The sequence below is a fragment of the Cornus florida genome, unplaced genomic scaffold, assembly GCF_030987335.1.
Source record: "Cornus florida cultivar Cherokee Brave unplaced genomic scaffold, ASM3098733v1 CherokeeBrave_3.0.0_Hap2_Chr11, whole genome shotgun sequence".
In the NCBI taxonomy this organism is placed as follows: Eukaryota; Viridiplantae; Streptophyta; class Magnoliopsida; order Cornales; family Cornaceae; genus Cornus; species Cornus florida.
This window is the reverse complement of record NW_026775581.1, coordinates 27,054,206-27,069,361: the sequence shown is the minus strand read 5'-3', so window position 1 is coordinate 27,069,361 and position 15,156 is coordinate 27,054,206. Positions and strand designations below refer to the sequence as shown.

At 37.8% G+C, this 15,156-nt stretch overlaps 1 protein-coding gene across 1 annotated transcript in view; it reads right to left on the bottom strand.

Moving 5' to 3' along the window:
* LOC132285842 (uncharacterized) overlaps positions 1 to 15,156 on the bottom strand; it is a 41,435-nt gene that overhangs the window by 16,967 nt on the left and 9,312 nt on the right. The window contains exons 3-7 of the mRNA XM_059788071.1: positions 4,233 to 4,327; positions 3,326 to 3,424; positions 2,876 to 2,935; positions 2,711 to 2,767; positions 1,755 to 1,862 (exon numbers count right to left, since the gene is read on the bottom strand). Of these exons, the coding sequence (XP_059644054.1) occupies positions 1,755 to 1,862; positions 2,711 to 2,767; positions 2,876 to 2,935; positions 3,326 to 3,424; positions 4,233 to 4,327 (419 nt within the window). The remainder of the gene's footprint in view (positions 1 to 1,754; positions 1,863 to 2,710; positions 2,768 to 2,875; positions 2,936 to 3,325; positions 3,425 to 4,232; positions 4,328 to 15,156) is intronic.

The window sequence follows — 15,156 nt, the reverse complement described above, 5'->3', positions numbered from 1 at the left end:
TGCTTATTTATGGAAGTTCTGAAAATTCAAAGAAACCTACGAGCCAAAACAAAGTCCGCACGCCAGTGGTCCTCCCAAAAGCTGACATGTTTCCCACTTTGAACTTTGAACCGGATACGTTTGGAAAACTCATCCCATCCTTTGAGGATGAAATTCCAAAAACCCATACCAGTTGGCGATCTCACCTCCCTAGACTACCACCCTCTATTTCCCTCCCTATAATGGCATGCAATGACATGCCTCTAAAGATTAGTCTTCTCACCCCCAAATCTCTAAACTCATTTTTCTAATAGCGCCTCATTGAACAACTCCAACCTTTGGATTCCTAAACCTCAACTCTCACTCAATTTACCAAGTGGTATCGTCTCTCATGCCTCCCCATAAAGAATTCCTCTAAATCTGTTCAAGTCTTTAAACCACCTTCATAGGCATTGGGAAAAGAGACATAAAGTACGTAGGAAAATTCGAAAGAGTGCTCTTCATAAGGGTAAGCCTTCCCCCTTTCAAGAAGTATTGTTTCTTCGGACTGGTATGCCCTCTACTGTTTTGAATAATTTGTCTCTCTCTTCTCTTTTATATCATGATCTCCCTCCCTTTTAGCTCACTCCTCGTGTCTTCAGTTATTGGCCTTTGTTCATATCTTAGATCCTGGTTGCGACAGTCCCCTCGTGTTCGTAATTGTTTTTTTCTTGGATACTCCCACACTCAGAAAGGTTATAGTTGTTATAGTCCTGAAAGTCGATAATACTTCGTGAGCGTTGATGTTACCTTTTGAAAGTCAACTGTTTTCTTTTCATTCTCTGGTCAAAGTTTGCCTTATAATCTCAAATCTACTCGTGAGGGGGAGTCTTCCTTACCTTCTCCTATTCTTCCTATACCAGTGCCATTAGCTCCACCCTCTAATCCTCCCTTGTAGGTTTATGAGCGATCACGATCTCGGCCTGTTATTTCTTATAGTCCGGACACGACATCTTCTCAACCGGAGGTCCCTGTCCACTTTTGCCACTGATGATTTACCACTTGCCTTACGTCAAGGTAAACGTAGTTGTGCTTGACATCTCATTGCTAATTTCATGTCATATAATCGTGTTTCCTCCTTTAGTTATTGCACCTTTGTTGGTGGTAATATTGTTACTTAGCACAGTAGAAAAGCATACAATTGTTGCATGTTCTAGTGTTGTGGTTTAGTATCGTGCTATGGCTCACATTGCCTCTGAGAAGTTATGGGTTCTCTCTCTTCTTCAGGAGATGGGTATTGTCGTTCCTACTTCTATGTCAATACATTATGATAATCGGACAGCTATCTTTAGTGCTAGCAATCTTGTTTTTCACGAGGGTACCAAGCATGTCGAGGTGGATTGTCAATTTATTTGAGATATGCTAATGCGCAAACATATTATTACTCCCTATATTTGCTCTAAAGACTAGCTTGGTGATGTTCTTACAAATCCGCTTGCTCGTACTGCTTTTCAACGCATGTGTTCCAAGCTGGGCATATAGAATTTGCATGCTCCAGTTTGTGGGAGGGGGAGTGTTAGAGAGTTTGAGTTTGTTATTTCTTTTATTCACTAAGGGCACTACTGTATTTTTATCCTTTGAATATATAAATAGGTGAGAGGTGTGGGAAACCCTAACTCACTCCCATCCTCTACAGAATTCCTCTCTCTCTTCTTCTTTTTCCCTCTCCCTTGCTACTTCTACAAACACAAGATCCTTCAACTTAATTTCTACAAAAGAGGGATTGCAGAAATTACTGTAATTAGATTCGTAACTGCCCCAAGAGCTGCAACAGCTGCAAATCCCAAGCCATTAAGAGCAAATCCCAAGCCATTAAGAGCAAATCGAGCTCCAAAATTAGTCCACTGTTCAAACAAACCAAAGTCAAAGTAAGACAGCAGTAGCATTAGTATAAAAAAGAGTATGTAATGTTGTACATTCTTTAAAATACTGTTACTACATATGAATAAATATATATATATAACATTAAAACCACAATACAAATCCAATTTATGTTGGATGGACTAGAGTAATTGTTGAAGTGTGGGTCTGTGTAAGTGTCGGATTCATCAAATTCCCAAACAAAGGAAACAAGAAGATAGCTAAATATCCATATATGGTACTTCTTCTATCACTTGGTGCATTATGTAGCACAAAGTGTTCCACATGGGCACTTCACTTGTTTTGAACTAATCACGTAATACAGGACCATGCTAAAAGAATTTTCTATATATTCTAGAAGAGTAATTTAAATTACACTAGGATATGTTTGTGGGTCTTTTAGAACCAGATACGTCATACATAATATAGTGCTCATACGGTCATACCATGTGAGCCGCATCTAACATGAGCCTTCATGCATTTATAGGAGATCACGTAACTAGGATACAATGCCTTTTTTGATGATTGGATCTATCAGAAGACTGAAGCATCCAAACAAAATTAACAATGTGCACAAGTTTGTGGTCACAAGCTGAGCTAGTCAATTGTCAAGGAATAAGAAAAAAAGATGGGAATAAAGGAGGGGAAGGAACAAAGAACGAGTATTCAGAGTGACAAATTTACCCAGACACTTTGGGCATTCACTCTTCCAAACAATTCCATTTTTGTTAAAATTGGCAACTAAAAGATTTTGACATTTTTGCATGTGCGCGAGCCTCTGTGAGTGTGTGCGTGTGTGTGTGTGAGAGAGAGAGAGAGAGAGAGTACTTACAACGTTTTGAACATATTTAGCAGGGGAGGTTGAAGAATCAGAGCTACCACCCGTTTCCTTTGCAACAACAGCAGCATCGATGACATGAAACAGCAGCAACAGCAACATATAAGGTTTTTCATATCTTTCTCCATCTATCTACCATAAACATGTAACAATACGTACCGTAGGAAACATCGTGATGATTCCTTTTACAATTTGAATAAAGAAATGTTTGTGAGTGGCCTGTTCATATAAAAAAAAAATATAAAAAATCACGACATTCATCGTGCTGAAAGGCAGTAAAAGGATAATCATCAAACATAACCAAAGTAATAAAAATATATATATATAAAGAGGAACAGGTTAATGACAATAAAATAAAATAAAATAAAAAAATTGCTTATGCTCCAAATTAAGAGGGCTAAGTTCGCCCATCATAATGATGAACTAAATGACAGAAAATACACCAGCAGATCCATTATATATGGATTCTAATCCCCTTAAAGTAATGCATTTCTAACATTTTGAATAGCTCCTTTTGATTTAACTTGCTCCCCAAAAATGTGGTGACATCATCCAATTGTTAGCACACTCCTTCTTGTTCTTCTACAAAAGAGGGGTTGCAGAAATTACTATAATTGGATTCATAGATGCCAAAAGAGCTAAAACAGCTGCAGCTCCCAACCCAATAATAACTTTAATAAGAGCATGTGGATCATCAGATTTATCCAACTGTTCAAAAAACACCAAAGTCAAAATAAGACAGCAGTAGCATCAATATAAAAACAGAGTATATAAAGTTGTATATTCTTTAGAATACTACTGTTATAAATATGAATAAAAAATATATAGAACCACAATAGTCAATTTATGTTAGATGGACTCCAGTAATTGTTGAAGTGTGGGTATGTCTTAGTGTTGGATTTATCAAATCCCCAAACAAAGGAAACAAGAACATGGCTAAACATCCATATATTTAGTATTTCTTCTAACACTTAGGACGACATGGTGTATTATGTAGCACAAAGTGTGCTTTGAACTAACCATGTAAAAGGGGACCATGCTAAAAGAATTTTATATACATTTTAGCAGAGTAATTTAAATTACAGGATATGTTTGTGGGTCTTTTAGAACCAGACACATCATACATAATACGGTACTCATACCACGTGAGGTGTGTCTAACATGAGTCTTCATGCATTTACAGGAGATCATGTAACATAGAAGACAATGCATTTTTTGACGATTGGATCTGTCAGAAGATTGAAGTATCCCAACAAAATTAACAATGAGCGCAAGTTTGTGGTCACAAGCTGAACTTGCTAGTCGATTTTAAAGGAAAAAGAAAAAAGGATGGTAGTAAAGGAGGAGGGGAAGGAACAAAGAACGAGTATTCAGAGCGACAAATTTACCAGGGGACTATGGGCATTCACTCTGTAAAACAATTCCATTTTTTAAAAAAAATTGGCAACTAAAAGATTTTGACATTTTTGTATGTGCATGCGCCTATGTGTGTGTGTGTGTGAGAGAGAGTACTCACATAGTCTAGAGCACCTTTAATAAATGTCCGGATGGGTGAAGAATCGGAGGTCTCACCCCCTGCCTTTGCAACAACAGCAACATGACGCTGTCTCACTGCAATGGAAAATATAATGAACCCAAGAATAAAAATTGAAACCTAAAAGCATGAAGTGCTAGAGTAAATTAGATTGAATAAGCCCCAGTCCCTCACTTCAAATGTTTTACACAAGGGAACTTGCACAACGCCAGCACTAATTTGGCCCATACAAATTTAGCTGCTTTTTACAAAATCTAAATTTCCTCGTGCTGAATTTCACACAAGTGATTCTCATAATTAGTCTTCCATAAAAGTTTTCTATCAAGGTCATCGCACCCCGTTCGGAGTCATCAACTTTCTAAAACAGTCATCGATTTACTCAAAATTTTAAATCTCTGATAAACTTTTTTTTTTGACAAGCGAAACTCAAACAAACATGTTATGTATTGAGTCTCAAATTCTAGTTTAATTTGGTTCCCATTTATAGTTGTGTTTTATTAGGAAATTTCTGGTTAAACAAGTCTAGACTTGAAGGAATTGTAATTGTTGACGTCCAACAAGGAATTAGGTGTTGGACTCTATAAACAGATACATAGGATATGGGTTGAGAATTATGAGAAGGAGAGATATGTAGCTCTAAATCTATTGTGGAAGGTGGTAGCCTCGTGAGGGATTTGATGGGTAAAGGTAGTCTACGGGTTAGTAGAGTGGAGTTAACACCGATGGCGAGAGGGAGTCTTGTGGAGTATACCGAGGAGGACTCTAGGGCAAGAGTTTGTGTACATGGTCTGGTGTTGGGAATTATTTGTTGTTGTAATATATCTATATAATCATAGTGAATCTCTTCTCATCCATGGACATAGGCTGAGTTTCTTCATGTCCTTACACTTTCGATGTTCCCAACAAAAGGTATCATAGCCGAAGGTTCGTGTTGGGAAGCTCGCTTTTATTTGACGATCTAAAAATCCAAAAAACACAAGGATTCTCAACAGATGCTGCAACGAGTTTCAATTGAAGGTGGAATCAATCACGATGGTCAAAAAATTGTGAAAAGGTTACATAGCATGGAGTTTGAGTAGTCAAGGTGGAGCCTTAGAGGTTTCACCGATCAAGCGGCCCTAATCAATGTCGTAGGAAGCGATCCTTGGCTAGATGGAATTTGAGCCAAGGTGGAGATTGTTAGGAACTGTGTCTCAAATTCTATTCTAATTAGGTTTCTATTTTAGAGTTGTATTTTATTAAGTAATTTCTTGTTAGACAAGTCTGAGGCTCCGAGGAATTGTATTCCTTGTCTAACAATAAATTAGGTTTGGGACTTTATAAATAGATACCTAGGTTACTATTGAGACTTATGAGAAGGAGACATGCAACCCTAATTCTATATTGGAGGGTGGTAGCCTCATGAGAGAGTTAATGGGTAGAGGTAGTTTATGGGTTAATAGAGTGAAACACCGATAGCGAGAAGGAGTCTCATGGAAAATACGGGTTTGTGTTAGGATCTAGTGTAATGATCCGATCATTTCCTTCCTTTCCTTTTTTCCTCAGAATTTTATGGATGAATTTTTTTTCATTGAAATTTCTTTTCTGGGTTTGATTTCTTGTCAATTAGTGTCGTCTCGGGTACTCGGAAATGGTTTTTGAGACTCTTTCTTTTGGATTGACAACTTCCTTTAAGGACAACGTCATTGTTACATTTTTCGTTTTTCGACATTATTCACTTTTCGTCTTTTTCCCATTTGTCACTTTGTTGGCACAACCTCACTTTTCGTGTTCGGATTTGATTCTGGTTTTGCATGCATCCACGATATTTAAATTACATGCTATGTGTATTTTTACTTTTTTAGAAAAGTATGCTAAGTGTTTACTTTTCTTGTAAAGGGTATGGATGCATAACCTTGGGGTTTTAGTATAATTACATAAAGTAATTATTTTTCGCCTTAAGGACCATTTTGTAATTTAATTTAGAAGATATTTTGGAAAAGGACCTTTTTGTAATTTTTGGAAAGTGTGACAAGTGTCACACTCCTATGGAACCACTTGCTGACATTTTGGTGGAACCACTTGGAAGCTTAAGCTCTTGACACGTGGAGGGTGGAAATTCACCCATTTGTTGGCCTAGGATTGGACCACTTGTTGGCTTGGATGAGTGACAAGTGTATGCTCCAAATTAAGTCTTACAATTATTTTTGGGCCACTTTGGGATTATGATTTTAAAGAAGGGTTTTTGTGCAATTGACCAAACTTGTGTGTGTTGACCATGGTGTAAGATCATATAGTGAGTGGAGGATTTCTATTTCCTCCACTCGCACTTCATTTCATTATTTCATTTTCTTCCTCACCACAAACCCTAGCCACCATTAGAGAGGTTAATGCTTAGGCCTTGACTTTGATTTTTGAGAACCTTCCATTGATTTCCAAGCTTAATCTTGGGAATACTTTTTGTTCCCCTCATCCTCCTCTACATAACCCTTGAAGGGTTTGCCATTTAGTGTTGATTTACCTTGAATTCAAGGGGAACAATCATCTTGTGAGGTAGGGGGTGTTATAGTTTATTTTATAAACGATTTTAATTGCTTTTGTAGTGAAATACAAGTTGTATGCATGTTTTATATCAATTTGAGAAATAAATGATTTATTGTAACTTGCATATACACTTTAAACTTGATATATTGCATGGCCATGACTTGATCTTTGTTGTATATTAATTTGGGGTGATTTAAATAAGTTTTCAAATCTAGAGATTTAATGAATTTAAATTTATTTAAATTCTACTAAATTTTAACTTGCTTGTATTCTATTTTTGACTTGATATATGGCATGGCCATGACTTAGTCCTTGTTATATATTTATTTGGGATCATTTGAACAACTTTTGAAAAATTAGAGATTTAATTAATTTAAATTAATTAAAATCTACATGATGGAGTCTTGCTCATTTTGCTCTTTTGATTTGATATATGTAATGAGCATGCTATGTTATTTAACATATATTAGTTTGAGGTTATTTGGAATTGATTTGAAATCTAGAGATTTTCCATGATTAGGTTGAAAATCTCTAAAAATGTAAGTATGTTTAATTACTTTGTGAGCATGCTACTAACTTGATGTAGAATTAGTACTTGTGGCTCCTTAAAATGGTAATTGGACTTAACATGATATAAAATATCATTGACTTGTAAAACTTGTTTAAATATATATCTTGTGTAGGTATATAGTGATAAGTGCCGAATATTGCATATTCAAGCGCCTTTATTTGCATTAGTTAAGTCCATTAGTTGATCATATTGTACATATTAGCTTCATTTGCGAGTTTTTGTTTACTTTCAGGTTGGTTTCCCAAAGATAGTTAAAAGTGCGGCTTTATTGAGTTTGTGAAGAATTAAAGCACGCCGTTGCCGGGAACCTTCATTATTGCCCAAGCCAGTGTCCTATTGAACTCCTGGTTAACCCTGCAAAAAGCGCTAGCCGCGATTAGCGCGTCAACGGACCGAGCCAAAAGCAGCCTAGCAGCAGTGAAGTTTGACTTTGTTCTTCATTTTCGACACACCACACTTAAGAATTGGACTCCCATTAAAACATGACATACTTAGATCTTTGAGTTAGCTTTCTAAATCATCAAACAGTTTGTCATTTAGAGTTTGGAGTAGAGAGTTATGACCTTTTTACCAAAAGTAGCCTGGCAGCAGTGAAGTTCGACTTTGTTCTTCATTTTCGACCCACCACACTTGAGAATTGGACCCCCATTAAAACATCACGTACTTAGATCTTTGAGTTAGCTTTTCAAATCATCAAACGGTTCATCATTTAGAGTTTGGAGCAGAGAGTTATGACCTTTTTACCAAAGGTGCGCAGAGCTGAGGACAAGCTGCGGGGGCCCGCAAGAAAGCTGCTGGCGCCCGCTAAAATGGGCAGATGGCTCGTGAAGCCGCGGGCACCCGCCAAGAAGCCGCGGGTGCCCGCCAATTTTGGCAGTAGCTTCGTCATAGCGCGGGTGCCCGCCCTACGCCTGCGGGTGCTCGCCATTCCGCAGACAAGCAAGCATGGGCTCCCTCCTCTTCATCTAATGTTATCCCCTTAATTAGGGGATTGCTCTGCATTTTGTCTAGGGGCTTTGGACACGAAAATGAGGTGGTTGGATGGCTATGGTTGATATATAGAAGGCTTGAACCATGTAATGGGGACATTAAATATACTTTTGTAAGATTTTAGAGAGAGAAATATTGGGTTCAAGAGGGTTTGTGTGTCTTGTGGCCTTGAGGTGCGAAAATGGTGGGGATGATGATCTCTTCTCCTTCCTTCCTTCCTTCCTCCTATGGGTAACTAACTCCCTTTCTAGGGAGATGATGAAGCCCTCCCTTGTAAGCATGCCTTAGTTTTGGTTTATTTTGGGGGAATGATGTATATATTTGGTCTTTCCATAATCTAGAGCTATACATATGTTGTAATGGATATTAATGTTTATAAATGATCATTTTGAGTTTATTATCTTGTCTTAGATTATTTTCTCTCATGACCATATGGCTTACATTTTCATAGTGACAATGGAAATGAGATTGTGGAATGGTTTAATGGCATGTTGTTTAAGAAATTTGATAGTCCATAGCTTAGGGCCTTCCTTTGATGGACTATACTTGGTTTTTAACTTCATGTGCTCTTATCATTTGATTGAAGGTTTGATAATCTCTAACTTAGTAAGCATGTCTAAGGCTACACCATAGTTTAGGTAGTTCAAGCATATACAACTTTGATAGGTTATTCTTGCCATTGATTTCATGAAATTTCTTGAAGGTAATGTAGCACCCATGTGTAGTTACATTTCTTGGTCACATATAAATGTTGTTTCCCTAAGTTAATCATATTCTAGCATGTTTAGAGGGTTGGTAGTGGATTCACTTCCCTAGTCATCTCTATCTAGATTTCTTTCCTCTTAAATTCCTTGCATTTATTGTTTTATGCAATTCTTAATTCTAGTTTCGAAGTGACAAATAAAACCAACTCTTATACCCCTTTTCATCAAACTAAAAATGATTTTACAATCTTGGTTGCCATAAATTAGCAATTCTAGTGGTTCGACTTACCCGAACAATAGCCCTATTTTACAATGATTTGTGCTATTTCAAAGGGTTAATTATTATTGAGATAGTTGACGAGACCGATCAATTTTTTGCGCTGTTGCCGGGGATTGCAAACGGTTTTGTAACCGAGGTTGAAGGATTAACTTTGGTTTGATAGTTAATATTGTTTCTTGTGAATATTTTCTTGTTCGATTTTGACTATTGTTGTGTTTTAAGTATTCTAGTGAGATTCTAGGTACTCAAGGCTTGTCGTGGAAAAACTGAAAATATCATAAGTCTAGAGGACTTTAGGTAAGTTTTCGAAGTTCTAGTTTCAAAATTGTGAATATCTTGCATATGGTTAAATTAGAGATATTTGATTGTGGTGATGAATCGTTGTGCTTGTTGTGAAGTGTGTTGTTGATGTTTGGCCATAGGTTATTATCTTTACCAACTATTGAATCTCCCATTGACATAAATTCTCTTGAAATGACTCTTAGAAGAAACCTTAGGGAATCTGCAAACATAAGAGGAATTGAACTTGAATTTAATACAATGGCTGGTAATCAAGAAAATGTGAGAATGAGGGAATCAATAATGATAGGGCCGAAATTCCAAATGTAGTTCCTATGACTCTTAGGGACCATTTCATCCCTACAACTTATACCTATCCTTCTTGCATAGTGATGCCAAACATCGAGGCAACCTAATATGAGATCAAATCTAGCACGATTCAAATGCTTCCATCCTTTCATGGCTTTGAAAATGAAGACCCCTATAAGCATCTTGATGAATTCCTTGAAATATGTTCTACAATCAAGTTGAGGGGCTTCCCTAAAAATGCTCTCCATTTGCATCTCTTCCCATTCGCCTTAAAAGATAGGGCGAAATATTGGTTGAACTCCCTTACTCCAAATTCCATCACTACATGGGCTCAATTGCAGCAAGAATTCTTAAAAAATATTATCTTGTGAGTAAGACCAACCAAATAAGGCGTTCTATTTTTAGCTTTGCACAAATCGATGGGGAATAACTCCATGAGACTTGGGAAAGACTTCAAGAAGTCCTTAGGAAATGTCCGCACCACCTAATTCCAAAATGACAATTGGTGCAAGTTTTTTATGCTGGTTTAACCGACCCCCATAGATTCATGGTTGACTTATCATGTGGAAGGATGTTCATGTCTAAGAATGCGGATGATGCTTGGACCTTACTCAAGAATTTGAGTGAAAACTCATTGCAACATAATTCTCGTAGTGCTCCAACCTCAACCAATGCAAATAAAACCAATCTATGTCAACCAAAGACATTGAGGGAAGAATCTTCTCAAGTGGATGCCATAGCTCACAAATTCTATCAATTAATGGCACCACATCTCTCTCCTTCCTTGTCTTAAAATTCGGCAAGTGCGGTGTGTGCATCATGCACTAGTCCTTTCCATCTTTCGGAAGATTGCCCCACACCGGAGCAATTTCCTAGTAACAATCAAGAGCAAGCAAATGCTATGTTTTCCAAGCCCGGAAATAATCCGCATTCCAATACCTATAATCCGGGATGGAGAGATCATCCGATTTTTTCGTGGAGGCAACCCGCCCCACAAAATTCGAATTTTCAAAATCAAGGGCATCAAAATCAGCCCTCTTCTCAATTTCCAAATAGGCAATTTCAGGCCTCTTCAAGTTACCATCCATCCTATAATCCAAATGCTTCTACTCCACCTCCTGTGATTCCAACTGATGAGATTTTGGCTGCAAACAAGCAAATGATGGAATCCTTTAACAAGCAAATTTTGGAATCCAACAAGCAACTCTTGACATCATTGCAGCCCACTCTCCAAATGGTTTATTCACATACCATTCAATAGCTAAACTTGAGAATCAAGTGGGACAAATAGCTAATTCAGTGAACCAACTTCTTCAAAGAGAAAAGGGAAAACTCCCGCTCAACCATTTGAGAATCCTAGAGGGATGCATGTGATTGACGAAGCCCTTCCTCCGAGTGGGCCTACTCATGAACAAGTTCAAGCAATCACCACCCTTCGGAGTGGTCGAATTGTGGACAACAAGGTTAATGGAGGAAAAAATGAACAACTTTTTCCTCCCAAAAATCCAAATCCTAGCTCATCTAATCCAAATTTCACTCCTGAAAATCCAAAGTCTAGCACTGAAAATTCCAAGCTTGTGACCCCAAATGTGGAGATTTCTTATGAGCCTAAGGCTCCGTTTCCTCAACGTCTCCAAGAGTCGACACATTTTTGGGGACAAAAGTTGTAAAATTCAGGACATGTTAGAGGTCTTTAGGCAAGTAAAGATCAACCTTCTGCTCTTGGATGTTATCAAGCAAATCCCTCCCTATGCAAAATTTATCAAGGATTTGTGTACTAAAAACGCACTTCCAATAATCATTTACCAAAGAAGGTAAGACTAACTGAAAATGTAAGTGCGATCATTCAGCACAACACTCCTCCAAAGTATAAGGATTCAGGCACCCCAATAATCTCGTGTGTCATTGGTGACCACAAGATAGAGAGGGCCCTCCTTGACTTAGGAGCGAGTGTGAACTTGATTCCATATTCAGTTTACTTACAACTTGGGTTGGGTGATCTTAAACCAACTCCGATAGTGTTGCAACTTGCTGATAGATCTATTAAGCAACCATGGGGAATCATTGAAGATGTTATCATAAAGGTGGATAGGTTCTACTTCCCGGTAGACTTCGTGGTTCTTAATACGGAACCAGTCCATGACCCAAGAAAACACATTCCCATAATTCTCGGACGTCCCTTCCTAGCTACAACTAATGCTTCCATTAACTGTAAGACCGGATTGATGGATATCCCTTTTGGGAATATGAATGTTAAGCTCAATATCTTCAATGCTATGCAACTTCCTTCGGATGACAGTGAGTGTTTTGCAGTCACTATTGTTGATGAACTCATTCAAAATCTAATCCCAACTCCTTCAACAGAGGATCCCCTACAAGCTTGCTTGGTCCACTTTGATTTTGAGGATTTTGATGTGGAGAAATCCATTCTGGAAGTTAACTCCTTGCTTAATATTCCATCACACTTTCCCTTTCCTTCATGGGAAGCACCGAATCCATCTCTATCTTGGGATTTTCCATCTCATTCCCTTTCTTCACCAAAGTTACCTCAATATTTTGATAGTGAACCACCGGACAAGGGTAAGGAAAATGTTGACAGTTTGCTGAAAATTCTTCCTATCATTTCGGCCCAATCTATAATCATTGTCAAAGCTACTCAACCTGAGAATGAACCATTTGAGTATAACGAGGTATATGACTTGGATATTGCAAATATGAAAGGTCATGATCCTCTCGTTGTTATTCCAGACAATGACATTGAAAGAGACTCCATAATCTCAAACAAGCAACACCGTTGCTTAAATCTGGAAATGAAAAAAATGAGATTACAAGAGATACTCAAATCCTCTAAGGCCAAACTTGTTTCTCTTCGGAAGGATCAATATCCCTCACCATTCATTGATCCAAGTTTGAGACCATATGAAGGAGGAAAGTTGAAAAAGGAACGTTAAGGGACCATCTCCCCGATAGATCCCGATCTCGGTCTGTCTAGCTATCGATATTAAATTTAGCACTCTTGAGAAGCAATTCTTTCAACTTCCAAGCTTCCCTCTTCCAAGTTGCCTTAGCCATAAATTTTTCGAAAATTAGCTAAGTATAGCCAAAATGTGACTTTCCCCAGGATTGTCTCGAATTGCGTTTCAAAAGTCACATTTGGTTTTCTTAGTCAATTTAAGGTCTCGGTACCATTTTCGAAATTTTTCAAGGTCATTCCGGTAATTTTCTTAAAAAATCCAAAAATCACGGGAAATTCGGGCCTCTAAAATATTGTTTTTGCAATTGAGCTCCGATTCTCGTTCCGGGGGTTATACACGGTATCTAGGGTCCATAAAAGCTTAAATTTCAAATTTGGGAATTTTTCGACCCTGGCCCGGCCTTCGTTAGGCCAAAAATCAAAATCACTTCAAAAGGGAGGTTTATACCTAGGAGCCTTGCGGGTTCTTGCAGGCGCCTGCCAAAACAGGCAGAGAGTCTAGAATTCTGCGGGGCCCCGCCATGTGCCTTCATCCGTACGACGGGGCACCTCTTGACACTCCGCGGGCGCCCGCCATGCTTCGCAGCCCCACTAAAGGCCCAATTTAGGCCTATTTCAAATGTATAACTCTCTCTCCTCTCTCTCCTTCGACCCAACCTCTCTCTTTCTCCTTCTTCCTCTTCTTCCATCTCCTTTTCTCTCTCCTAACCCTATTTCCATCACAAACCCTCATCTCCAACATCCTTCCATCTCCATCATTCTCTCATCCATCTCCATTTCACTCCAAGAGAAAAAGGGCCTTTTTGTTCTCTATTTTTGGGTAAGCTTCTTCTTCTACTCTCTCTCTTTCTTTTAATTTTTGACTTAATGGAGGATGGGATTGATTATGTGGAGGTATAGTATTTGTTTAGGGTTGTGTATTCACATAGCTGACACCCTTTGCCTTCGTCACTCCACTTGGTATTATTGTTCTTTTACCTTCTTTGCTTTTATTTTGATTTACTTGTCTTCACATATTGAGGACAATGCGACATTCAAGTTTGGAGGTATATTTTTGGTATGTAATTTTTATTTTTTTTTGCATTTTTGTTTGCATGTGCTGATTGTTCATGTATTTCGATAAAAAAAATAATAATAAATAATGTTTTTGGGAAGCAATGATTCTGTAATCTTGGAACTTGTTGGAGATTGAAACATATATTTAATACTTTGTGTATAGAGGTAAATGATAGTTTTGAAAATAAAGAAAAATCTAAAATGATCATGTTGATTCAAATTGGTTTGTATAAATGCTTCAATTAGACTCTCGTCGGTTTTCATACTCTTCTATGCTTCACACTTCACAGATGCACACCGGAAACTCAATTGTGAGGCATGCAATCCGATTTACCTTGACCATGACTCGGTTGATTTGAATGATGACCCTAATGAATAGATATCTTTGGCATTGAATCACAAAAATAAAATAAAATTTAATAAGGATAATGACTAGTTTAAGTTCGTAACCTTGCTAACTCGAGTTATTAAGCCTTTGGAGTGTCCTTACACTTAGCACCCTAAAGCCGTCCGGTTTAGGAGTTGCTGGCCTAACACTTGTTACATGGGTTAGCTAGAAAGCTTAAGGGACTTCGGCATTGCACGGTCATTCACAAAAATAAAAATAAATAAACATGGTTCGTTGGAGTTCGTAGCCTTGCCAACTCGAGTTATTAAGCCCTTGGAGTGTCTTTACACTTAGCACCCTAAAGCCGTCCGGTTTGGGAGTTGCTAGCCTAACACTTGCTACATGGGTCGGTTAGAAAGCTTAAGGGACTTCGGCAATGCACGACCATAATATGTATCATATATATAACAAAAGTTATTTTCTGAATAAATTCATGCCTTAGAGACCTCACTCAAAAGGGAAATTCAATGATTTGAAGCTTGTGTTTTGAAATTGAAAAAAGAAGGTAAGAACCACATATTGGGAATCCGGTTCACTTTCATTGAAGTTAGAGTTGATTTCTATTAAAGAGATGACAATTGAAGTATTTATATAGACTATGATGTTGATGCATGAGAATTGAAATGTGTCTAACCATTGTGTTATATCAAGACTTCATATACACAAGGTAGTCTTCATAATGATTCCATCTCCAATGTTCTCTATGTTCCAGGTTATCAAATGAGCTTTGTGCATCTTTATGCACCATGTTTGATATTTGTTGGTAACATTTCTGTTAAACCTTCACGAGACTTCACTCGTCCTCTAGGGATGTCTAAGGGTTTTAAAAGGC